General features: G+C 45.6%; 1 protein-coding gene across 1 annotated transcript in view; it reads right to left on the reverse strand.

Moving 5' to 3' along the window:
• Positions 1-1,983: 1,983 nt before the first annotated feature.
• The window catches only part of SLC1A7 (solute carrier family 1 member 7), a 78,227-nt gene continuing 54,225 nt past the window's right edge, over positions 1,984-25,985 (reverse strand). The window contains exons 4-11 of the mRNA XM_027838098.1: positions 18,312-18,354; positions 17,060-17,282; positions 11,203-11,302; positions 9,832-10,065; positions 7,694-7,888; positions 5,769-5,903; positions 5,081-5,183; positions 1,984-3,222 (exon numbers count right to left, since the gene is read on the reverse strand). Of these exons, the coding sequence (XP_027693899.1) occupies positions 2,989-3,222; positions 5,081-5,183; positions 5,769-5,903; positions 7,694-7,888; positions 9,832-10,065; positions 11,203-11,302; positions 17,060-17,282; positions 18,312-18,354 (1,267 nt within the window). The 3' untranslated portion in view covers positions 1,984-2,988. The remainder of the gene's footprint in view (positions 3,223-5,080; positions 5,184-5,768; positions 5,904-7,693; positions 7,889-9,831; positions 10,066-11,202; positions 11,303-17,059; positions 17,283-18,311; positions 18,355-25,985) is intronic.

Consider the following 25,985-nt stretch of genomic DNA (forward strand, 5'->3'; position numbering starts at 1 on the left):
CAGGACCTAGTGGAGATCTATTTCAGCTTGCTTCCTCCTTGTGTCTCTGCCTTGCCTGTTAGGTTCACATTATTTCACCTTTTCAGAGACTGTAGTTTTCTAGGATTAGCAACCATGCAGCTTTGCCCGGAGGGATTTTGCGCTAGAGGGCTACTTCTTGGCCTTATCAATTGCTGAGCTCACAGCTGCCCTGTAGCCCACTCCCTTCATTCTATGAGATTCTGGTCCTAGCTCACTGTCCCTTCTGTGGTGCCTGCCTAAGGTTCACCTCTCACATTGTGAGGCTGGTGCCCATTGGAGTAATGATGGATCTCACTAAAGAGGCTTTGTCACGGTCTGGGGTTCGACATAGCACAACGTCACCCACAGAGGGGCGTTTGGGGGACCTCAGCATCTGGAGGGCCTGTGGCCTCTTTCATCTGGACCCCCGTGGGACATTCTTCATCTCAGTGGGACGTCCTTCAGGGAGCCCTTGGCTAGCTATCTTGGGCTTCCTTTGATCACTCTCTTAGGGCTTGCATTTATGGAGGAATCCTTCATAGGACATGCCTCGCTTTGGAGGAGCACCTTCAAGGCTGCATCTTTCTCTTCCAAGCCAAGTACTTTTGTTATCCCTCCACCCCTAAACAATAAACAGCACCGTGATTCTCTGCAGCTTTTGCTCGCTTGTGTGGATTGTAAAGATGGGGTACAAATCTGACCTCAGACACTTGACACTTACTAGCTGTGTGACCCTGGGCAAGTCACTTCACCCCATTGCCTCACCAAAAAAAAAAAAAAAAAGAAAAAGGTGGGGTATGGCAAAGCCTGCCCAATCCTCTCTCATGTCTCATCAGGGACATTCTCCAAGGGAATATAGATCATTCTCAAAAAGGTTTTACGAAGAGAAAGTAAGCATTTTTTTTCCAGCTTAACATACAAAAAAAAAATGACGTGATAAGTCTTCTAATAGGGCTGTCCTGTGATGGCATGGAGGCAGCGAGTTCCCTTTCCTGGTGGTGGTGCCATGGCCACAGGCCAGGGCAGACTTGGTGGCAGCTCACTCAGAACAGAAGCTTGGGCCATGCTGGGGCCCCAGCCCTCAAACTGTCTCACAGAGCAAGGGGGAGATTGAAAGAAAATGACCCACGATACCTGCTGCTGGGAGGAAGGAAGAGTAGCCAGCCCCCACGAGTCAAGGTTCTACAGCAAAGCAGGGTTGAGATGCAGGCATGCCCCTACCAGAAGCCAGCCAGGGGAGCCTGGATGTGTCCATGCCCAGGCATCTCTGGTGCCCCAGCTACAACTGACATCTCTGACCTGACAAAGCTCTTAGCAAGGCACTATCATTACAGATTCACCCTGCGGCCACCCCAGACTTTCTGTGCAGGCCCAGTGATGGACAGTTTCTGTTGTCTGAGGACCAGCCCAGCTAAGTCTGAAGACAGTCAACCCCAGGTTGGCCAAAGAGGGATGGAGTTTTAGGTTACAACCTTTCTCTAAGGCTTTCTAATAAGCCCTGAAAAAGTTGTGATCTGTGTCAGGGAAGAGAGTACCCACCCTGGAGAAATCACAGCTGGACGTGGGAGAATGGATGTGGGCACGTCAGCACCTCCCGAGAGTCCATGAGGTTTCTCACCATCATGAACAAGAGCACCCAGGGCAGGCTTGAGGAGCACTCAACCAGCGGCTCTTCCATTGGCCCTACTCTGAGTCATTCACCAGAACCCAGTCTGGTAGGCTTAAGAATTGACCGAGCACATTCCACACAATGGTTCTGAAAGGGATGTGGGCATTTTAGGTGGACTGCAGATCAACCTGAGTGAGCAGTGGAATGTGAATACCTCAACTCCCTGAAAATATGATAAAATTAAATTTAAAAAATTCTTTCCATCATTTCTTTAAGTCTGACAATCAACAAGACAATAAATGCCCCTCCCTGATGTAGAGAGTTTGCAGATTTCTAAAGTGTAAAAGCACATACCAAAAATTTAACAATGGGCTCTCCAACCAGTTCAGCTGTCACCAGGTCCCACCTCTCATATAGTAGGTGCTTAATAAATACTTACAACTGCTCTCTACTCACCAGCCAGGCTGCTGCTGCTGATACTGATGGTTTCTTCTCCTGCTTTTCCCCTCCTTGTCCACCATCACCTCCCACCCTCCCCACCTCTGCCTTCCCTTCAGGTTCAAATATTCAGACTTTTCCCCAAGCTTCAGGTTTATTGTAAATACACTCCCACAAAAATCAGGAGCAGTTTTGTCCTTGTTATCCCACTGCAAACGCCCATCGCCACCTTCTCCTTTAACCCCAGGACAAAGTATGGGGCTCAGGAGCTGGGAAATCTCCGGTGGATGTCAGGAGAGACAGAAGGGCTGCTGGGCTGGATGTCTGGAGGCCCCACTTTCAGAGGTCCTGAGAGCCAGCCTGTATCCAGGCCCCCCAATCAGGGAGCCCCTGTCAGGGCTGAAGGGGTGCTTGACACTGGCTGCCTCTCTCCTGCCAGCTAGGGTGAGTCCCTCTGGAATACACTTGGGCAGAACAAATCACAGCAATAGAAAGTCCTGGAGCCCTAGCTCTGGATCTGAAGGCCACGGCTCTTCCCAGGCTTCTCTCCCCTGGCCCTGAGGGGACCCCCAGTTTCTGGCAGGGAGCTGTTTTGGCTGTGGCCAGGGGCCCCTGAAAAAGCGTCCGGCAAAGAATGGCTTAGGGGCCGAGGCGTCTAGGATCCAGGAGTCACGGGGGTTTGAGCTGGGGAGCCTTAGGGAAAAGAGGCAGGTATTTCTTTACCAAGATAATGCTGCCACACCAACCGAGCCACAGGGCAAGGCTAAGTCCAACTGCTTCCCAATGCAGAGAGCAAGGACTTTCCTGGGGCACAGGACCTCCCCACACCACTGACTGCCAGACTCTGGACAATCCCCAGAACCCTCCGAGTCTGAGAAGAGGCCCCGGAAGCCTCCTTCGACCTCCCCACGGCACTGGGGTGTGTCGGCCGGGGAGGCTGCCTAGACGTTTGTCTCCAGCTCGTTTATCTCGATGGTGCAGTGATCGGCGCTGAGCAGGGATGGAGCCGGCTCATCGTCTTGTTCCACTTGCACAGGGACATGGTGAGAGAGCAGGGCTGTGTTCAGTGCTGGCCCATGGGCCCCTGTCATGCTCTTTACGCAGCCATTTCTCTGCGATGCCACAATCTCTTCCAAACTGACGGGCTTGGCGTCACAGGGTGGTGGCTTCTGGCCCTGGAGCGACAGAACAGAAATTGGAGGCAATGAGCCTTGGCGGTAGCAGCAAGAGATTGGGGTTAGACACCAGAGGAACGAGGCCTGTTGGGCGTGGCCTTTAAGGGCCCAACCAGGGCAAGTGGGAGGTTATAGGGGCCAGACTTTTGATCCAGCTCATGGAAGCGGAGCTGTCCAGTCATGATAGAATGGTGGCCTTGGTAGGGTAGGTAGTGAGCTTCCCATAACATGGAAGGGGTGACTCCTTCCCATGAAGGGTGAAGGCTGGTTACCCTTTATCGGGATGTTCTTTGGTACAGGTTGAACTGCCACTCCCAGATCCTGTAGTTGGGCAGAGCACCAATCTCTGAGGAGTTGAGAGTGTGGTAGATAAAGCTCCAGCTGGGAGCAGAGACTTGGGTCCAGTCCTTGTTCTACTTCTAATGCACTGGGTAACCTCGGACAAATCACTTCCGCTCTCTTGGGACCTCAGTTTCCTCATTTGTAGAACAGGAACAATAGTACCTGCCTGCCCACAGGGTGGTTGAGAGGATCATGTGAGATGGGGCCATCAAGGCCCTGTAATCCTTTACAACCGGCTGGTCAGAGTTGGGATGGGCCTCAGTGGGTGCCTAGACCAACCCCATACCTGAGCAGGAATCCCTTCTACAAGACACAAGACAAGTGGTTATCCTGCCTCAGTCTGAAGAGCTCCACTGACGGGGAGCTCACTCCCCATCAAATAGTCCCTGTCACTTTTGGGGGTAGCTCACTTGGTAAGAAGTTTTTCCTTTCCTCTTTCTTCCTCTCTGATTCTTAAATTCCCATATAACTTGTAAAGCCTAACGCCCTCCATAAAGCTTTCTCTGATCTTGAACACCGGAGAAAGAAATGGCAAAGCACTCCAGCGTCTTTGCCAAGAAAACCCCAAATGGGGTCATGGAGAGTCAGACATGACTGAAAAATGACTGAACAACAAAACCCTCTAAATGCACGTGTCATTTCCGTTATCCTGGTGCTCTTTGTCCTGTCTTCTCCTCCAATTAGACTGTCTGAAGCGCGAGGACAGAGACGCTCTCTTAGCCAAACTTGGTGTCTCTGCCCGAAGCCAGCACATCTGGAATTCCATAAACGTTCCTTAAATTTGTCATTAAGTGATCACTAGCTCTTGCTCTTATGCATTACTTTAAGCTTTTGAGCTATTCTCAGCAGTGCAATGATCCAAGACAGTCCCAAAGGACTCATGATGAAGCATATATACTGTCCGCCTCCAGAGAAAAAACTGATATTGATGGAATACAGACAAGCAGGCTATTCGTCACTTTCTTTCTTTTTTTCCTTTTATTTGAGTCTTCTTGTACAAAATGACTAATATGGAAATGTTTCACATAACTGCACATGCATAACCTCCATCTGATTTCTTCCTACCTCAGGGAAGGAAGAGGGAAGAGAGGGAAAGATAGAATTTGGAACTCAAAACTTTAAATAAAAATGTTAAAAATTAAAAAAAAAAGAAATGAAATCCTTTTTCTCGTCTATCATCCCATCTGAGCCCAGAACAAGCCAGAACATTCTCATTTGATTGAGAACCGAGGCCCAGAGAAAAGTGACTTGCCCAAGATCACCTAGCACGGTGATAACAAAGTCTAGGTTTCAGTCCTGTACTCTGACAGTGGTACTACCCCACACTGCGTTTTACAGAGTTATTACTACTATTTTTTTAAGAACAAGAAGGAAGGGAGCTTTGGTATCATTGAGTCTAATCCGTTGGATTTATAGGTGAGGAGACAGAGAACCAGGCTTGATGGGATTTGAGGGGCTGGTCAGGCCTGGGTTCAGGCCTAGGATGGGAGGGAAGAAGTTTGAGCCTCATTCTTACCTCTGTGCCTACATCTCGGGCAAAATCCTTCCGGCAGATGTGGGCCATGATCCCCGTAGCCAGTGCGTCACCCAGGACGTTGATCATGGTCCGGAAACGGTCTCTGATAAGCCAAACCAGGGACTTCAGAACCAGGGGCCAGGGCCCCTGATCCGTAGTCATTCAGCCCATCAGCAGGACTCTAGCCCAAAGTAACTCGGTCCTTTTCTGGGCCAAATGGCCCCTTTGTTTTCTGGGCTAAAATGGTTTGCCAAGCTAATGAACAAGGCAGGCAATATGGTGAGGGTGGGGCAGTAGACTACTGAGCCTCCTCTGGGCCAAGGCCTTCATTGGCTGACCAATGTGCTAATCCCATATGATCTGCTCCTTAAAGCGTGTTGCATGGTACGTCCACTTGGCAAAGCATTGTGAGCTTTTGGGTATCAAAGTAGTCTCCCAGACCTCCAGACACTGAGAAGAGGGAGGGAGAGATAGAATTGGCCCTTTGGGGGCCAAGAGGACTTTCCCACAACCCACCAAAACACCATGCAGGAAACTGTGTAATCCCTCTATGATTAAATCCAGTGCTGGGCTGGGCAAAGGCCCAAAGGGCAGAGGTCCTGGGGCTCAGGCCCTGACTCTGCCTATACCCCAACATAGTCCCCACGGGGACTCTCCCTGCCCCTTCCAAAGAAACTAGGTGACTCACAGGGCCCAGTCAACGGCAACGATGAGTGTGATGTCATCAGTGGGCAGCCCCACAGAGGTGAGCACGATGACCATGGTGACGAGCCCTGCCTGCGGGATCCCAGCTGCCCCAATGCTGGCTGCGGTGGCTGTGATGCTAGAGCAGGAAGAAGGAACAGAGGGAGAGAGGACATGAGGCCAGGGCCCATCAGAAATATGAGAATGAGAGCCATGATAATAATAATAATAATGACTGCTACAACAACACCCTGATAGTATTATTAAATGACAAAAGGCAGTGATTTTAGCCACCTGTGCAAGGAAGCATCCCTAGAACACTAAATATGAGAGAGTAATAGCAGGATAGAGACTTGTCTCAAGGTTAGATTTTTCTGAACTCCATCAAACTGAGAAACTAATGACAATAACAATAACTTTCATTTCTATGATTCTTTAAGACTTACAAATCACCTGGCTCTGGCATACAGGAAATAGGATTATCAACCCCTCTTTTATAGTTCAGAAACTGAGGCTCAGAGAAATGACTTGCCTGTGATCGTACCTAGTAAGAGACAGTAGAAAGAATGATGCCTAGGTTCAAATACTGCTTTTGGGGGCAGCTAGGTGGCACAGCGGATAGAGCACCAGCCCTGGATTCAGGAGGACCTGAGTTCAAATCCAGCCTCAGACACATGACACTTAACTAGCTCTGTGACCCTGGGTAAGTCACTTAACCCCATTGCCTAGCCAAAAAAAAAAAAAAAAGATAAACATCAAATGCTGCTTCTGTCGCATACTTCCTATGTGGGCAAGTCTTCTATTCTCTCTGAGCCTTAGTCTCCTCATCTGTAAAATGAAACACTTGAATTAGCTGGTCTATTGGGCCCCTTACAGCTCTGGAGCTAGGATCTTATGATGTGTGAAGGTATGACTAGACCCAGGCCTCCTGACTCCGCGTCCAGGAATCTTGGAAACCGAAGCACAAGGAGGTTAAGCAATTTGCCTGTGGTCATAAAGCTGCGTAATGTAATCCTCAGGTCTCCAGATATCAGCTCCACTGCTCTCCACTACCCCAAGCTGCCATGAGAACTTAGAGGAGAGAGAACCCACATGGCAGGTGCCCCATAAAGGGGAGGCCCAAGCACCACTTCTGCCTTTGCTACTAACCGTTGGTGTGATCTTGGGGAAGTCTCTCCCCTCTCAGGTCTCAGCTTCTTGATCTAAAGAATGATTAAGTTGGACTGGATAGGAGCTAAGGTCTCTCCCTGCTCAAAAATTCCCTGTTCTAAAGTCCCTCTCAGCTCTGACCTTTCCTGTTCTTAGGTTCCTCCCAGCTCTGACATCCTCTGTTCTAAGCTCCCTCCTAGCTCTGATATTCCCTGCTCTAAGACCCCTCCCAGTTCTGACATTTCTTATTCTCAAGCCCTTCTCAGCTCTCATCTTTCCTGCTCTAAGGCTCCTCCCAGCTCTGACATCCCTTATTCTAAGCTTGCTCCCATCCCTAACGTTCCCTGTTTGAAGGTCTCTCCCAGTTTTAAGATTCACGTTCTAAGGTTCCTTCCTTCCTTCCTTTGCTGTCTCTATTCTAAGGTCCCTTCCAGCATTACCCTTCTATTTTCTAACATTTCGTTCAGTTGAATGTTAGACTTTAAGACAGTTTCCAGTTTGGACTTTCTTAGCCTAAGGCCTCATCAAGCTTTAACACTCTAAGTTTTATGTTCTACAATTCTCTATTCTAGGGTCCCTTCCAGCTTAGAACTTTATGTTCTAAGGCCCTATCTATCATTAACATTCTGTGTTCTGTGTTCTAGGGTCTTGCTATCTCTAAAGCTGTGTGGCTCCATGGTCTGTCATAGTGGGTGGTGGGAGGAACTTTGACCCTGGTCTTCCCCTCCTCCCCTGCCCCTCTTTTCCTTGCTCCCTGGGTGTGGGGCTGGGGGTTGGCACCTGATGGTGATGATCTGGCCAAAATCCAGCTCATAGTTGTTGACTTGGGCGATGAAGATGGCCGCCACGGCTTCATAGAGGGCTGTGCCATCCATGTTGATGGTCGCGCCCACGGGGAGCACGAAGCGGGCGATGCGCCGGTCAATGTGGTTGTTTTCCAGCAGGCACTTGAAGGTGATGGGCAGAGTGGCGGAGCTGTGGGAAGGGAAACAGCCTCAAATCCTGCTCCCTCAGAGCTCAGGAGAGGGAGCTCACTGCCCCCAGGCATTACCAGGTTCTGTGGCTGCATTCCTACAGGGTGGTCCAGAGCTCCCTTGGTGTCTGAACCAAACTGGCCTTTGCCCCAAGTTGACTGCTCTGCACCATTCTGAGACTCCCTTCCTTATTCTTTGCATAGATCTTGTATGTATATGGTTTGCATGTCCTCCCCCTCATTATAATGGGAGCTCCTTGGGGGAAGGGGCCATGCATTTGCCTTTCTTTGGGTCCCCATTGCTTACCACCATACCAGGCACACAGTAGGTGCTTGTTAAATGCCTGTGGACTCCCTTCCCCTTTAGACCTATGGGAGATGGGCTGCTGAGGTAGCAGGGTCAGCCGTAAGTCAGGCCTTGTGTGAACATGGTGGAGCATAGGCGTGCTCACAGAACCTCCCAGGCCATTGGCCAGCAAGTTCCACTCAAAACTGAAAAGGGATGCCCATGATAATGAACTTAGCCAGCACTCCTCCCTTCTCATGAACATCTCCAGGAACAGGGAGATCACTACTCCCCAGGTCATTCCATTCTCCTTGGGGCCAGCTTTCCTGATTAGAACATCTTTCTTCATATCAAGCTTAAATTTACCTCTCTATAACTGTGCTTCCTCCCCCACCTTCCATTGCTCCTAGCTCTTTCCTCTGGGTCCAAGCAGAACAAGGCCAATCCTTTCTTCACAAGACAAATACTTAAAGATGTCTTCCATGTCCTGCCCCTCCCTCCCCCCAAGTCTTCTCTTCTCCAGGCTAAATCTCTAGCTTGTTCAATCAATCCTATGACATGGACTCAAGGCCCTTCACCATTCTGGTTGCCCTCCTCTGGCCACTCTCCAGTTTATGAATGCCCTTAAACTAAGGAGTCTAGAACTGAGCACAAGACTTCTGATGAGGTCTAATGAAGTCAGGGTCCAGTTGCATGATCCCTTCCCTATTCCTGGAAGCTCTGTCCCCAAGCTTCATGCAGCCCAAGACTGCATTAGAGTTCTTGGCCGCCATCTTGCATTGCTGACTCCTATTGAGCTTGTGGTCCATTAAAACCCTCGGATCTTGTTCAGAACAACTACCATCTACTCCTCACTCATACTGTTCTTGAAGTTGTTTGTGAAGTTGATTCTTTGAACCCAAGTCTATGGTCTGGCTCCAGGAAGATCTCAGGCCAGACCATAGACTTGGGTTCAATGCATTTGTTTGCCTTCTAAGATCCCCTCCCCAAAGTGACATTCTATATTCTAAGCTCCCTCTTGTCTCTGACATTCTCTGTTCCAAGACCCCTCCTATCTCTGACATTCCCAGTTCTAAGATGCCTTCCAGCTCTGACATTTTCTGTTCTAGGGTCCATTCTACCCCCACCCTCCCCAGAGCTGCCATTCTCTGAGTCTAAGAGTCTAGGTTTGGAGCCACAGGACAAGGGTGGTGGTTGTAATGGCAGCAGGACCTGCCTTTAACCAGCCCCAGATGCCTGGGTCTAATGAGGTCAGGACTTTAGCCAAGAGCCCAACTCGTTTGGACACGGCTTCTTCTACATGGACAGACTGGCCCCGCCCTCTCAGCAGCACTCCAATCAGGAGAAACCCCTCCCATATTCTCCCCCTAGTTCTCACTCCCTTCCAGCTCTATCTTATGACTTGGAACCAGAGGCTTTTGGTTCAATGCTCTATCTTACTGCATACTAACTGTGTGTCCTTGGCAAATGAGCCTCCTAATAGAATTGGGCAAGAGGTTCAGTTTCAAGACTTTAAAATTTTGTGAAGCCAAGACTCTACTCGTCATTCTGTGGTTCTAAGACATTATGGTTCTAAATAAGATTCAGTGGGTCTGGGTGTCTAAGAGCTGTAGATACTTGGAACTCTAAAATCCGAAGGTTTTAAGCCTACGGTTCTACCTGGAAGACGTGGCCAAGGCGATGAGCAAGGCTTGGAGGACACCCCGGATGAAGACGATGGGGTTCTTCTTGGTGATGATGAAGTACAGCACAGGGAGGATGAGGAGTCCATGCACCACCAGGCCACAGACCACAGTGACAGCATAGAAGCCGAGCTTTTTCCCAATGGCCTTGGGGTCGTCCATCTCCAAGATCTTCCCAGCAATGAGGAACACGATGCCAAAGGGGAAGTACCTGTGAGGGCATGGCAGTCACTTCTCATTATGTGGCCTTGAAAACCCTCCCCAGGCATCATCTCCCAGGGCAGCCTTCCCTGACCACCCTTAGCCCACCATGCTCTCTCTGAGGCTCTATGAGAACTTGGGCAGCCCTAACTGTTTGGCATCTTCCCAGTGGACACTGATCAGAAAAAACCTTGCATTACCATTTTGTTTTGTTTTGTACTAACTATGCAGGAGACATAGACTGATAAAGTTGGGAGGGAACCTTAAAACTTGGAATGTCAGAGCCTGGAGGAGCCTTAGAACAAAGAGTGTCAGAGCTGGGGAGGGGACTTAGAACAGAGAATGTCAGATTTGGGAGGAGGATTAAAACAAAATATAACATAGACCCTGGGAGATAGGCATTACACGTACTATTAATCCTAATTTACTGATGAAGAAACTGAAGCACAAAACCCATGGTCCCATTCATCAAGTATCAGAAGCAGAATTTGAACTTCGGCAGCCAAGTGGCAAAAGGGATAGAGCCCTGGACCTGGAGTCAAGAAGACCCAAGTTCAAATCCTGACTCAGTCACTTACTAACTTTGTGAGCCTGGGTAGGTCATTTACCCTCTTATAACCTCATTTTCCACATTTTCAAAATGGGGATGACAACATTGTTTACCTCCCAGGGTTGTTATGTGAATCAAGTGATACAGTATTTGTAAAGCACTTTGTGAACCTCAAATATTTATAGAAATCTTGATGGTTATGGTGACAGTGAAGATGGTGATAATGGTGATGAAGGTGATGGTGGTGATAATGGTGATGGTGGTGATAATGGTGATGAAGGTGATGGTGAGGATAAAGGTGATGATGATGGTGGTGGTGGTGATAATGGTGATGAAGGTAATGGTGGTGAGGCTATCTCCCTTGACTCCATGTCCTGTGCTCTGTCCACTTCACCATGTTTGCACTCCTGACATTCATTCAATGTGTAACTCTGGACAAATCCCCTCCTCTCTCTGAACCTATTTAAGACGGGGGCAATAATCCCTGCACTCCTTCCATCAGAGGGTTATTGTAAGGAAAGCATTTTTCAGATTGTAAAGTGACCTAGGGACGTGAGCTCTTCTGAGCACGCTTGACTCCAGCCCCTGCATACTCACCACACAGCCACAGCCACGATCTTCATAACAGACTCATTCAGGCACTGGCAGAAGCTGACCAGGGGAGCTCCACTATCCCCCATGCGGCCCAGCATGATCCCTGCGGTGGACACAGGTAACCATGGATGCAGAAATATAACATACACGCACACACAAACACTAATACCAATAATTTTAGCTGGCATTGGATTGATGAGTTTCAAACCACCTACTACCCCTCGGGCAGCCCATTCCCCTCTGGAATAGTTCTCCTTATTAGGATGTTGTTCTCCATATCAAGTCTAAATGTCCATCTCTATAATTTCCCCCCAAAGTTCCTGGTCCTGCCCTCTAAGGTCAAACAGAATGAAGCTAATCTGTCTTCCACATGATATCCCTTCACCTTTTTGAAGACCGGTAGCTTGTCCCCTCTTCCTACCACTGGGTACTTTTGTTTTTCAGAATGAAAAACCAGACAGCATCAAGAACATGATCTCTGGTCTTTTCACTGCCCTGGATTTTCTCTAACTTAGTAATGTTTCTTCTAAACTGGGGTGCTCAGAACTGAGCTCGATACTCCACATGGAGTTTGACCAGCTTGGAGGCCAGCAAGATCATCACCTTCCTTGTCTTGGACACTCTGGCTCCCGTTCCAGCTGCACCTTTGGCCCATGTTTCAGTCTCTCTAAGGACCCATGCCTGAAGGGTCTCCACACTCACATCTCTATCCCCTGTACCAACTCACTGACTGAAACCACAGCATTACCTCTCTATCCACAGGCCATGTTCTATATTGGCCTATTTCTTAATTAGGATGGCCAATTACCAAGCAACAGACAACAAACATTTATTAAGTGCTTACTATGTGCTAGGTATTGCCCTCTTCCTTTAAAGGACAACTTTGAGTAACTCTGAACCATTTTTGGGGGGGGGAGGGAGTATTTAAATTTTTGAAATTAATTTCTTTTGTTTTTTACATCACCTTATTTCCAAATATATCCCTCCCTCCTCTTCCATCTAGAGAACCATGCCTTGTAATAAAGAATAAAACAAGGAAGAAGGGCTGAAGCAGTTCAGCAAAATGAACCGATGATTTAACCGAGTCTCCATAAAGTGATCCACGCACGTACTCTTCTACCTCTTCAAAGACAGGAGGGAGGTAGAGATTGCTTTCTTTTTTCAGGGCCAAGTTTAATCACTGCAATTACACAGTGTTCAGGTTAGGCTTTGTGGTTCTTGCCATTTACATGGTTGCAGTCATTGGGTATATTGTTTTCCTGGTTTTGCCTACTTTACTTTTCATCAGTTCAAAAATCTTCCCATGCTTCTCTTCATGGTCATCGTTTCTTACAGTGCGCTAATCTTCCATTACATTCATGTTCCCCAATCTGACTAGATGTTCCCCAATTGATGGCCACGGACTCTTTTGTTTCCATTTTTTGCTACTACAGAAAGTTTTGCTGTGAATATTGTGGCCTACATGGGGCTTTTCTTTTTGTTATTGACCTCCTTAGGATCTTTGCTATGCTGTGGAGTCTCTGATTCAAAGGTTGTGGGTGTCTTAATCACCCTCTTCACAGCCTCTTTCAAGTTGCTTTCCACAGTTGGACCAATTCATAGATCCTCCAACAGTATATTAGTGTGTCTGTCTTTTTAAAACCCCTCCAATAGTGACTATTCCCCACTTTTGTCCTCTTTGCCAATTATCTGGATGTGAGGTGAAATTTCAGAATTGTTTTGATTTACATTTCTCTTAATAGTAATTTGGAGGAATCTTCATATGGATGTTTATAGTTAATGATTCTGCTTTTGAAAACTATCCATATCCTTTGTCCACTTACTTATCCATTAAGGAATGATTATTGTTTTTATATTTTTATTTGTGTTGATCTCCTAAACACCTTGGCAAGAAGCCTCTTATCAGAACTATTTGCTGTAAAGATATTCCTAATGACAGCTTCCCTTGTTAACCTAGTTGTGTTGATTTTGTCCATGCAAAAGCTTTTTAATTTCATGAAATCAAAACTACTTTTTTGTATGAAAATGTCTGTTTATCCTCTTTTTAAGTTAAGAATTCCTCTATTTTTTTTAGTGCGATCTTTAATAGTCATAACATGTCCATTTTGTGTTTATTGTGGTATATAGTGTAGAATGTTGGTCTAAATTTAATTTCTGCCAAACTACTTTCTGGTTTTCTCGGCAGTTCTTGTCAAATAGGGAGCTCTTCTCCAAGTAATTTATATTCTCAGGTTTGCTGAGCACTAAGTTATTGAGGTCAGTAATTTCTGATTCTTCCTTGTCTAGTCTGTTCAACACACCTGCTTTTCTGGGATTTTGGTGTTTTGTTTTTTTTAAACCAATGCCAAAAAGTTTTTTTTTCAAAAAGTTTTGATGATGACTGCTTTATAGTATATTTTGATGTCTGAAAGTGTTATTTCTCCTTCATTTCTCCTTTTTAAATTATTGGGACTTTTGATTTAAATTATCGAGAATTTTGTTATTATCCCATCTAGCTTTATAAAGTATCTCTTTGGTAGTTCGATATAGTACTAAATCTATAAATTAATTGAGGTATTATTTTTGTTATAATTATTTTATTGTATCAGCATGCCCAGCCATCATCACTGACCATCCTTCTAATTATTTAAGTTGTTCTTTATTTCTATAAAGAGTTGCCTTGGTAAATTGATTCCTAGATATTTTGTTCATTTTGTAGTTATTTCCACTGGAACTTCCCTTCTATTGTTTTCTTCTAGATTTTCTGATTTATATATAGAAATGCTATTAGATGCATGAGTTTATTTTGTATTTTGAAAATTTATTGAAGCAATTACTCATTCCAATTGATTTTTTTTGCCGAATTTCTGGGGTTTGTATAAATACACTATCATGTTGTCAACCAATAGGATAGTTTTTGTTTTGTTTGCCTATGTTTGTACCTTTAATTTCTTTTATTTCATTGCCATTGTTAGAATTTTTAGAATTATATCAAATGCCAGTGAGGAAAGGGGACATGCTTGCTTTGCTCCTGTTTTTATTGGGAAAGTCTAGTGTCTCCTCATTTCAGATAATACTAGATTTGGGATTCAGATGTTTGTTTTTTATCTTATCAGAATGGCCCCAATATTCCTATGCTTTGTTGGGTTTTTAACATATATGAGTATTATACTTTATCAAGGACTTTTTCTGCATCTATTGATGTAACTATGAATCCTTTTCAAGTTACCTGGGCCATATCACCTACATCTCAGCATAAGAGTTGGTGTCCACCCTTACCCCAATTAATCACTGAAGGCCCAAACATCTATTGAATCAACCAACCAATCAAAAATAAAAAGGCATGCATAAGTTCTTAATTAATTTGAAAGGATCACAAGTGCTCTGGGTCATTGGATTGAAACAAATTATGTTACAAGGAAATATTTTATGATTACTTGATTAAAAATAGTAATATTCTGCAGGCCTGTGGATAAAACAAGTTCAGAATTACACATTCTAGTAGCAATCCAGTTGGGTATTTGTTGAATCCAATGGTGAAGACTCCTAAGAGAAAACTGTCCTTTTGGGTGGGGGTGTTAAAGAGAGTTTTGTTTTTTTCTCTCCTTGACCCCCCTGCACTGACCAGGTGAACTCAGATCTGGACTTCCCATAAGCATCAGTAAGTATTTTCATACTGCAGTGGCTAATGGCAGCATCAGCCTCAGAAACTGAGAGAAATGCCAAAGAAAAACTTGACACACCAAGGAAAAATAGCTTTAGGACTCCACAAGGGCATTGATCCATGGAGCCCAGGAAAGAGCACACTCTTAGTAACCAGGAGCCCTGAGTTTACACTTTGGCTACATGTGCCCTCTAAACTTGAGCCCATTCTCCCCAGGACCTTTTGTATGCAAGGGAAGAATACATGTCTAGTCTGGGAAAATATGTCTATAATTGCTCTTGTTCTATTCACTTAGTAAATACTCTTACTAAAAGTTGATCAATTCTGATTGGTAACCAATGGGGAGTACACTGGTGGGGGCTTGTGGACAACAGTTCTGGAAACTCTCATCCCATTCAGAGTTACCCCAAGAACACAGAGTGAAATTATAGGTATCAACTCCTCTCTGGGCACCTGGCCTGCCAATTCAAAGGGGAGTTAAGGAATTAGCACTGAAGGGGCTGCTACATTTGCAACATGGAAGAACTGGTATAAGCTATTTCTGAACCACTGTTAATGATTTTTGAAATATCATGGCAACTGGGAAGTGTGACAAAGGACTGGATGAGGACAAATTTTCTGATTTTACAAAGAGATTGGGGAGAAGATGGTATTTTGTCAATCTAAACGTATATGAGCCGGACCCAAACATTCCCACTGTTCTGTTGCTGCCTCGGTCCCCTTGCATCTCCGGTTCCTCCTCTTCTGGGGATATATGCACTTCCCTGGAGGGGCCATAGGGCCAAGGGGTCTTATCTCACAAGCTTCTCTCCTATTCATTCAGATCTGTACCTGTCTGGGCGGCTCCTCCAGTCTATTTCAGCTCTGCTTTCCTCCTCTGTCTACCCTCACCCCTCATCCCCAACTTTGAATATCAGCTCCTCACATGTAGGGATTGTTTTCATGCTGTGTACAGCTGCAGAATGCCTGGCACACAGTAGTTGTTTAAAATGCTTGCTGATTGATCGGTTGAGCTAGCCCCATTCCACTCTCCTTTTAAAATCCAAATTCAAGGGCAGGCTGGGCTATTAACATAAGCAGCAATGAGGAGATGGAGGTTAATTCAGTGAAACCCAGGACTCACCAAGGACACATCGCAATGACAGAAGGAAGCCCTCATCTGGGTTAACTTGGTTTGTAAGGAGTTAACATCATCAGAGGAATTCTTCTATCCCTCCTTAAGGAGATGAGGGTGATTTTTTTTTAAATTCAATTTTGTTTTGCTTTCCTTTTTTTTCAATTGACAAAGCAGTTATATATCCCCTCCCAATTGGACAAAAAAAAAAAAAACAAACACACCAATAAAAACAAAAAGAAAATACTTGTAACAAATATGCATGGTCCAGAAAAACAAATTTCTTCATTGACTGTGCCCAAGAATATATTCTTCATTTTGCACCCTGAACTCATTACCTCTCTGTCAGAAGGTGGGTAGCATGTTTCCTCAGCAATCATTCAGAATCATGTCTGGTCATTGCATTGATCAGGGATCTTAAGTCTTTTTTAAAAAAAATTTTTAAGGTCTTTCAAATTTGTTTTCCTTTACATTATTTTGATCATTCTGTAAATTGTCCTCCTGGTTCTGCTCACTTCATTTTACATCAGTTCATACAAGTCTTTCTAGGTTTTTCTGAAACCATTCCCTTCATCATTTCTTACAACACAATGGAATTCCATCACATTCATATATTGTAACTTGTTTATCTGTTCTCCAATTCATGGGCATGCCCTCAGTTTCCAATTCCCTACCAAAATGTTTTTGTACCTATGTGTTCTTTTCCTCTTTTTTCTATGAGAGGGATTTAAGGAGTTTTACCTGGATTTTCTTAAAAATAGCCTCTACACAGAGAATGTAAGAGCTGGGAGGGACCGTAGAGCATAGAATGTCAGAGCAGAGAATATTAGAACAGAAACTGTTAGAACTGGGAAGGCCATCATCAAGGCTCTAGTCCAATGCCTTCATTCTATAGATGAAGGACTGAGGCCTGGGAAGGAGAAGTGATTCTTTCAAGGTCATACTGTGAGTTAGACACAGTGCAGACCTCCTTTCTCCTAGCCAGGTGCACTTAATGGTAGGTCCAGTGGAGCTGGGTTTGTTTTCTCCCTCCCTTGATCATACCTCCAAGAGATAAAAACCCCAGGGAAAGGTGACCCTGAACCCAAGTGGTGGACACCTACCCATGGTGGCTGAGAAGATGACGATCCCCAGTACATTCATGCCATCACTGGTGCCCGGCTCTGACTTGTACACCACCTCGGGGGGAGGTGTGAGGTCCAGGGCAAAGTTCTGCACCTGGGAGCCATTCTCCTCCTGGACCCCATAGATGAGGATCCGCTGAGGGGTAGCCTCTGATGCCACGGCCTTGTTGGACTTGACCATCGGGGTGGTCTTGGTGCGGTACTGTTGGATAACATCCCCATCCCCACCACGTCCCAGGAAAGCAGTCAGGGTAGAAGCAAAGGGGAGGTCAGAGAATTGTTACTTGTAGTGCTATGCATACAGTAGGCACTTAATAAATGCTTGTGGCATTGAATGATTATTACTCCGTATAGTTATTATAATAATGATAAACATTATTACTTAATAATAATAAAGAGGCAGCATGGAATGCTGGATAGAAAGCTAGGCCTTGGAGATAGATAGATCTGGTTTCAAATCTTGCATTTGGCGCATTCTGGCTGTGTGACCCCAGACAAGTCACTTAACTTGTCAGTGCCTCAGACACGTTCCCTAAGACTGAGAGCTGTAAAGCAGGTGCTGATTTGAATTGGCAAGGGAGAGTTTCCTCAATGAGAGTTTTCTCAACCAATAAAATCATGGGTTGGGCTAAAAAAATTAGTATTAATTACAGTATAAATTAAAATTAATAAAAATTAATATTAATTATATCATAACTAAACTAATTTAAAATTAATATTAATTACAGTATAAATAAAAATAATAAAATTAATATCAATTCTAATACATATGTATTATTAGATAATTAACACATTTTAGAGTCAACATAGTATAGTGGATGCAGAGCTGGCTTGAGAGTCAAGAAGACCTGTGTTCAAATCCTACCTTAGATACTTACTAGTTGTGTGACCCTGGGCAAGAACCCCGGCTCTATCAGAAAACCAGCTTAGGAAGCAGAATGTAGAAACTTGGGCAGATGGAATTCTTTTGTTTGGGGGTGAGTCAGTGAGGAAGGAAAAGTTCTGCAGCATTGGGCCTTGAATGATCAAATGGCTGTAACCAGGGCTCCATGAACATTTCATGGTGGAGGGGATGCACAATGGGAAAGGGTCACATGAGGGGAGAGGTAAGGGAATTATGTGCAAATGTTGCCCCCTTCCAAGTCTGGCTAAATTTGGTCCTGTAGGACTATCCTCCTGGGTTGTCTCCCTCACGTCCCATCCCGTCCCGTCCCAACACTAACCCACTCACCTGTTTGAAGGTGGCTTCAACTAGGTTTGCCGGAAACATATTCCTGGAAAGAGAAGGAAAGGGAAGGATTTAAGCCAGTTAAGATGTTCTGCTTAGACCTTGGCCCTAGAACCACATGCCTTCCCTGGCACTGAAGCCCTCTGTGGGATCAAGGCCCCCACTGGACTATAACCTCCTGGAGGACAGGAACCTATCTCTAATCTCATGGGATCTTAGCATCATAGGTTTAGAGTTGGAAGGGACTCAAGAGGCCATCTAGTCTAACTCTCATTTTAGGCCAGAGAACTGTGTGTCCCCCAAAGTCACATGGGTGCTAAGTGGCACTCCCTCTACACGTCTACCTGGTGACCTTTTCCTCTTCCCTCAAGTCTTCCCTGATGCCCCCGGCTTAGAAGCACCTCTCCATTGGTTAATACTCCCAGATCATTCTGATAAGCTCTCTCTTTTGTCCCCATGTGTCCCCCACCTCATATCAGACTTATGAGTGTATGAGTCAGATGACCCCACCCCAACACAGTGTAAACTCCTTGAGAGCCGGGATTACATTAGTGAACTCTTGATGTATGCTTGTTGAACTGAAATAAGTTGATGGTGAAGAGTTATATCCATGTAAGGTAGTCAGGAAGACCCAAGTTCAGATGCTAAGCAAGTCATTTAACCATTGTGTGCCTCAGTTTCCTTATCTGTAAAATGCAGATAATAATAGCACCCACTTCCTCATGTTGTAGGAATATAGTGAAATAACATGGAAAGTGCTTTGCAGGCCTGAGTTTTATTTAAATGGTGGCCATCATCCTCATCATCATTACTGTTATTAACATATACCTGAAAAAGCCCATCTCTTTGGTACTAACATTTTACCGGTTCTGTTGGGAGTTACAACAGTATTATTTGTCCTAGAAGGGACATAAGTGACAATGCGATGCCAGCATGGATTCTAGTGGAATAAATGCTGGTCCCAGGAGAGCTGTCCTAACATATAGTGAAAGGGGGCAGAGGGGAGAAGGGTGGAGGGAGAGAGGAGAAAGGGAAAGTGTGGGAGAGGGAGAGAGGAAGAAGAAGAAGATGAAGACAAAGACAGAGACGAAGATGAAGATGAAGAAGAAGAAGAAGAAAGAAGGAGGAGGAGGAGGAGGAGGAAGGAAGGGAAGTGAAAACCCCCTTAAGCCCCATCCTCAGAATTGGGGGAACTTGGACATGTCCATTCTCCTCTTGCTGAGGCCGCCTACTGGCTGCTGATGTACGTTGGGACGTTCCTTGGCCCTGGCTCAGACCTGGCTTGTGGGATCAGTGAAGGCCAGGTTCTTCCAGACCCCAGCAGACCTCACCATCCAGCCTCTCTCCAACAGCAGTGATTTCCAGATCCTGAACATGCTCCATCGCTATGGTGACGGAGAAGTTGTTATTCCAACTCTTCCAGCTTCTGTTCCCTAGCTTGACCTCTGGGCTGGAGCTGGGCCATAGGGCTGGGCTCAAGACCTGCTGTTATCCTCCCTGAGGGTTGGGGGTGGGTGAAGCGGTGGAACTGGGGCCGCAGGGGCTTGGCTTGGCTGAGCTTACCCAGGATGTATTAGTATTTCTTTTTCATATCACAAATTTACTATTTTAAATAAAGCGTTTTTGTTTTCCCGATGGTGTGATGTCATGTCATTAACATTAAAACTGCCCAGTCTTTTCGAGGGGAGAATGGAGGCTGAGAACGGGAACTGAGCCAAGGCAGACCATATGGAGCTCCCCTCCAAGCAGGCTCTTAGGAAGGAGCAGGAAAACCGTGGGGAGGGGAGCGGGTGGAGGGCAGCCCCCATCTGATCTGATAAGAGGGTCAGAGGATTAGATGGAGATTTAGAGCTCGAAAGGACCTTGGAGGCCCCCAAGTCCTCTCCCACCCGTTTTTCAGCTGAGAAAACTGAAGATCAGAGAGATAAATTGATTTGCCCGGGGTCACAAATTAATTGATAAATATTTATCAAGCACCTATACTATGCTAAGCTAATAAGTGTCCCAGGCAGGATTCAAACTCAAGTTTTTTCTGCCTCTAAGTCCAGCACACTCCCTACAACTTCACATTGTTACACAGATGAGTTCAGAAAGGCCCCGAGGGTCAGGCCCATTTTATATGACTCAGGAGTGGTTCAGGGCCTTGTCTCCAGTCACACAGCTGGTTAAGAGCTGGGCCTAGAACCCAAATCTTCAATCTTTTTATTTTAATTTAATTTAATTTAATTTTTTTAATCCAGATCTTAAATCTTGAGCCTATTCCAATGTACCAAAGCCTTGCCTGGAATTGCTCAGACACCAGAAGTCAGTGTACCAGTTTGTACCAGCTCATGCCTGCTTCCTATCAGAGCGGGGATGGCTGAGGATGTCTAAGTCCAGTCAGGGCACTTGGAATCCTGAATTCCCAGGCCAGCCAGGGCCCAGGTGGGGGTTTAGGCATCTCCTTCTCACAACCAGGGCTTCCTGAACAAAGACAGCCTTGTCTAGCTCACATAGCTGGAAGGGGTGGGACAGTCCCTGTGGAAACACTGCCGGCAGCCAGGACAGGACTCCCACCTTGCTCCTGGAGAGATATACTTCATATGCTCATTACGTGCAGGTTTCAGAAGGTGAGTCATGAGCAAGATGCTCCCAGACAGCTCTCAGGAACATTCTCTGCTCCTGGTGCCAATTTCTAAGGCTCTCTCTTGGCACGCCTGGCTGCCCCTTGGACAAAGAAATTGCTCATGGAGGTAGGAAGATGTCCTCACAACCAAACCCTGCAGACCACCCAGTGACAAAGCCAAGTGTTTCCAATGAAGAACATGATAGGCTCCCTGTCTTTTGTCCTGCTTAGACTCTGGGGCATTGTGCTCTGTGCTGGATGTCACATTTTAGGAAGGTCAGTGACCATCTGGAAAGCATCCCAAGGAGGGCAGCCAAGGCAGAGGGGAGATTGGAGACCAGGCCATGGGCTGAAGGAGCTGGGCCCAGCTTGGGAATTGCAGAGTTCGCAAAATTCTGAAATCGCAGACTTGCAACGGGCCTCAGCAGGCAAAGCTTGAACAAGAATGCTCTCATCCATGTCCCTGGTGAATGACCACCCAGCCTCTGCTTGATGAGGTGGTAAACTCACTACTTCCAAGAGAAAACCAATTTTGTTTCCACAGAGCAAAATACATGCATCAAACCAAATCTGCTTCTCTACAATGCCCCCCTCCCCAATCCCGCTCATCCCTAGGTCCTAGGTCTGCCCTCTGGGTTCAAGGAAAACAAGTCCTTCCATTTGTCAGCCTTGCAGATGCTTAGAGATGGCTATCACACCTCCCCCATCCCTGACCCCCTTCCCTAGCCTTCCCTGCTACAAGCTAAGCATTCCCTGTTCTTACATGGCATCATCCTGGTTGTCTTCCTCAGCAAGGTCTCCAGCTTATGGATGTCATTACTAAAATGTGGTGCCCGAGAATTGAACATAATACTCCATGTGGCATTCAACCAGAACACTCTGCAGAAGGATGGCTTGTTTCTAGAAGCTGTTCCTCCCTTAATGACATCAGAGATCCCAGTAGCTGCCCCATTGCATGGCGGACACAGCGCAGTCCACTAAGCATCTGCAAGGCTGACAAATGGAAGGACTCGCCCCACTTCCTAGATGTTCCTCAGACAAGTTGCTGTCAGACCATGCTTCCCCCAATCCTGCACTTGTGACATTGATTTTTGAGCCCCAATATAAGACTTTTTGTTTATCTTAAATTTCATCTTCTTAGATTCAAACCAAATGCTCTAGCCTGTCGGCATGTTTTTAGAGTCTGGCTCTGTCATCTATCCAGTGTGTTAACAATCCCTCCTAGCTTTGTGCCTGTCATCTGCAAATTTGGCAAGCCTGCCATCTTGGTCTTTATCCAAGTCACTAAGAAAAATGTTAACCAGCACAGGGCCAAACACAGACCCCTGGGACATCCCATTGTAGACCTCCTGCCATGTTGGCATTGGACTGTTGGGTTTGGCCATCCAAGCAGGTACAAATCCATGCAATTATAGTCTCATCTAGATGTCCTTTCTCTATCTTCTCCACAAGAATAACATGAGACTCTTTAATGCGTTGCTGAAATCTAGGCATGCCCTATCTTCAACATTCCTTTGAGTTAGTCATTTAACAATCCTGTTCCAAAAGGAAATATGATTACTGTGGTATAACCTGTCCTTGGTAAAGCCAGGCAGGCATTAGGTAATCACTGCTTTGTTTTCTAGATGTTCAATTATTTCTTGAGAATTTTACCTGGAACCAGAGCCAAGCTCACTAACCTAGAGTTTTGGAGACCCCTGTGATTTTTTTTGGAAGCTGGGACTCTCCAGTCCAGTGGCCCTCCAACTCACTCCCTTTCAAAGATTACTGACAGCAGCTCAGGCTCTGATGGGCCACCTTTGTCAGGCCTGAGGATGTCATTCACCTGGGCCAGGTGTTTTGACCCAATCCTTGATCCTGGAAGGGAAGCCTGGGCTCCCTTTCTGACTCCTTATTTATCTCGGACACCAATTCCTAGCTCACCATTTTTGTCCTACCTTTCTCCTTGTCAGAGAAGTAAGAAGCAAACTAGGGACTGAGCAGTTCTCTTTCCTCCTCTATCAGTTGTCATCATCCCATCTATCCCAGGCCAAGGTCTTAGTTCTTCCTTAAAGCTCCTCTTTCCCCCAATCTAGCTGAAAATGCCAACTCCCTCTTCTTTTGGTCCGTAGCTTCACTCTCCAAATGGGTTTCCCTTCCTTGGAGCTCATCAGACAGAGACTGGATGACCACTTGCCAGTTATTTTATAAAGGAGATTGTTTTATGGTAGGAGTTAAACTAGATAGCTGCTGAGGGAGGGAGGGAGGAAGGAAGGAAGAAAGAAAGGAAGGAAGGAAGGAAAAAAGGAAGGAAAAAAGGAAGGAAGGGAAGGAAGGAAGGAAGGAAGAAAGGAAGGAAGGAAGGAAAGAAAGAAGGAAGAAAAGAAGGAAGGAAGGAAGGAAAGAAGGAAGGAAGGAAGACATGTTTCCTACTGGTCTAGTCTCTGATAACATGGCCAAAGAGAGGGAAGTAATAGCCCCTTTGGATTCCCTCCCTCCATCCCTTTGCTGCCTTCTGGTATATGTACAAGTGTTTCAAAGTTCTCCTAAGCCTAGCATCATCCACCCCATGAAATTCCTCTGCTATTTAAAATCTACGGGAGTGTGGTTAGCTTGCTTGGTTAGTGAATCACACTACCACATAGTTGGTGCTACGGGACTAAAGCTCAGGAAAGAGACTGGAGCCTGGATGTGTTGATATGGGAGTCATCAATGTAGAGATGATCATTGAACCCATGGGAGTTGATGAGGTCACTAAGAGAGAATGTAGAAAGAGAAGAGGACCTCCAACAAAGCCTTAGGGAAAACCTAGGGTTAGGGGGCATGCTGGGGATGATGATACAGAACGAAGAGCCAGTGCTCAGTATCCCAGAGAGGAGAGGCTATCCAGGAGGGGAAGGTGGTTAGCAGAGTCTAATGTAACAAAGAGATCAAGAAAATAACAAACTTTTAACAGGAACCATTGAGGAAGCCCTAATCTGCTACTAGACCTTTATTCAAAAATAGAAAGGTGGACTATAAGAAGGAAATGGAATTTTTGCAGCATGGAGAATTCTGGGTGTAGGAACAACCTCATTTCATTGAGGCAGGTCACAGATTGTCACCCATCTATGACTGTGTTGGTTTTCCTCCATGCCTGAAATGCTCTTCCTCTTCATCTTCACCCCCTGGCTTGCCCAAATCCTGCTTTCTACAGAAGGTCTTTCTAAGGTCCACCCTTCCCCACTGCTAGGGTTTTCTCTCTAAGATTACCTTCCCTCATACTCTTGGATGTACCTGGTTATTTTCGTGTTGGGCAGCTTGGTGGTGAAGTGGACGGGTTACCAAGTCTGGAGTCAGGAAGACTCATCATCCTGAATTCAAACCCCACTCTTAGACACTTACTAGCTGTGTGACCCTGGGCAGGTCACTTCACCCTGCTTACCTCAGTTTCCTTATCTGTAAAATGAGCTGGAGAAGGAAATGACAAAGTACCCTAGTATCTTTGCCAAGAAAACCCCAAATGGGGTCATGGAGAGTCAGACATAACTAAAAACAACGAACAACAAGATTTTCATGTCATTGACTCCATTAAAATGTTAGCTCATTGAAGGGAGGGACAATATTTTTGCCCTTTTTTTTTTGTATCTTCAGTACCTAGCACAGTGCCTGGCATGCCATAGGTGCTTAATCAATACTTGGTGACTAAATGACTGGATGTAGATGTTAGAGAGCTGCACTTGACAGTCAGGAAGATGACTGAAAGGTCTTGGCAACTCCTTGGACATATGGCTTTGAGTGAAGGGAAAGATGACTCCAAAGTTGGGAATCTGGAAGACTGGAAGGATGGTGGTGTCCTTGACAGGCATAGGGTCTTGAGGTGGCGGGTGTAGTATCAAGATAAGCTCCAAGCAGAAGGTAGCCCTTATGCTAAGCCTTGAAGGGAGCAGGGGATTTGAGAAGGCAGAGATGAGAAGAGAGCGTTCCAGGCACGGATCATGGGGTCACAGATCTAGAGACCTCAGAAACCCTCCGGTCCAACCCCTCTCATTTTACAGATTAGAAAACTGAGGCCCAGAGAGATTAAGGGACCTGACCAGGGTCACATAACTATTAAGTGTCTGAGGTGAGATTCAAATTCAGGTTTTCCTGACTCTGACCCAGCACTCTGCCTCAGAACAACAAAGAGAGTGAAAGATGGGGGAGAGCCGCCAGCAAGCATAGAGATGAGAGATAGCATCTTCCCTTAGAGCAAACAGGCCAGGTTTCTTAGACCATCCAGTGCATTAAAAGCCAAGCAGAGGCTTTTATAGGGAATATAGGGTGATTTGAAGACTTTTAACTGCTATATAAATGTCAGTTATGTGTGTGTATCTGCTCTAAAACTGTGATTCCATTACCGGAAAGAACTCTTAGTGTCAAAAACTATCCACGGATACATATCAGCATCTCATTAGCAATTTATCATCTTAGAGAGCTGCCGGGGTGGGGGGGCAGTGAAAGCAAAAGGGACTTTTCGGGATCACTGATACAGAATGCATCAATGGCAGGACTTGAGCCCAGCTCTTTCTGACTCCAAAGCATGTCACCCTGGTTTTCATGATTCAGGAGGAGAAGGCTGGATTTGGAGCCAGAAGACATTGGTTCAGACACTGGTTCTGCCAATTACAGCCTGTGTGACCTTGAATGAGAACCTTAAGCTCTTTCAGCTTTGGTTTGCTCATCTTTAAAAGGAGAGGATTGAACCAGATGGCCTAACTTCCCATTGAATATAAACTCCCTGAAGAAATAGAGGAGAGAAACCCTTAGCCCTGAGGGCCATTACATTGTCCCTAGGCTTAAATCAAGAGAATTATATACATACAGCATAGCTACTGTGTGTACATAAATACAGAAATAATACATACATAATAGAGAAATATAAATATGAATATGTGCTGTGCACATGTATATAAACACACACATACATATACATATGGACACATCTATATCTATATATTCCTCTCTCTGTATATGTGTATATATGTGTGTGTGTGTGTGTGTATGTATCTATATCTATCCATCTATCTATCTATCTATCTATCTATCTATCTATCTATCTATCTATCTATCTA

This window comes from Vombatus ursinus, unplaced genomic scaffold (genome assembly GCF_900497805.2).
Source record: "Vombatus ursinus unplaced genomic scaffold, bare-nosed wombat genome assembly UNPS02014825.1, whole genome shotgun sequence".
Taxonomy (NCBI): domain Eukaryota; kingdom Metazoa; phylum Chordata; class Mammalia; order Diprotodontia; family Vombatidae; genus Vombatus; species Vombatus ursinus.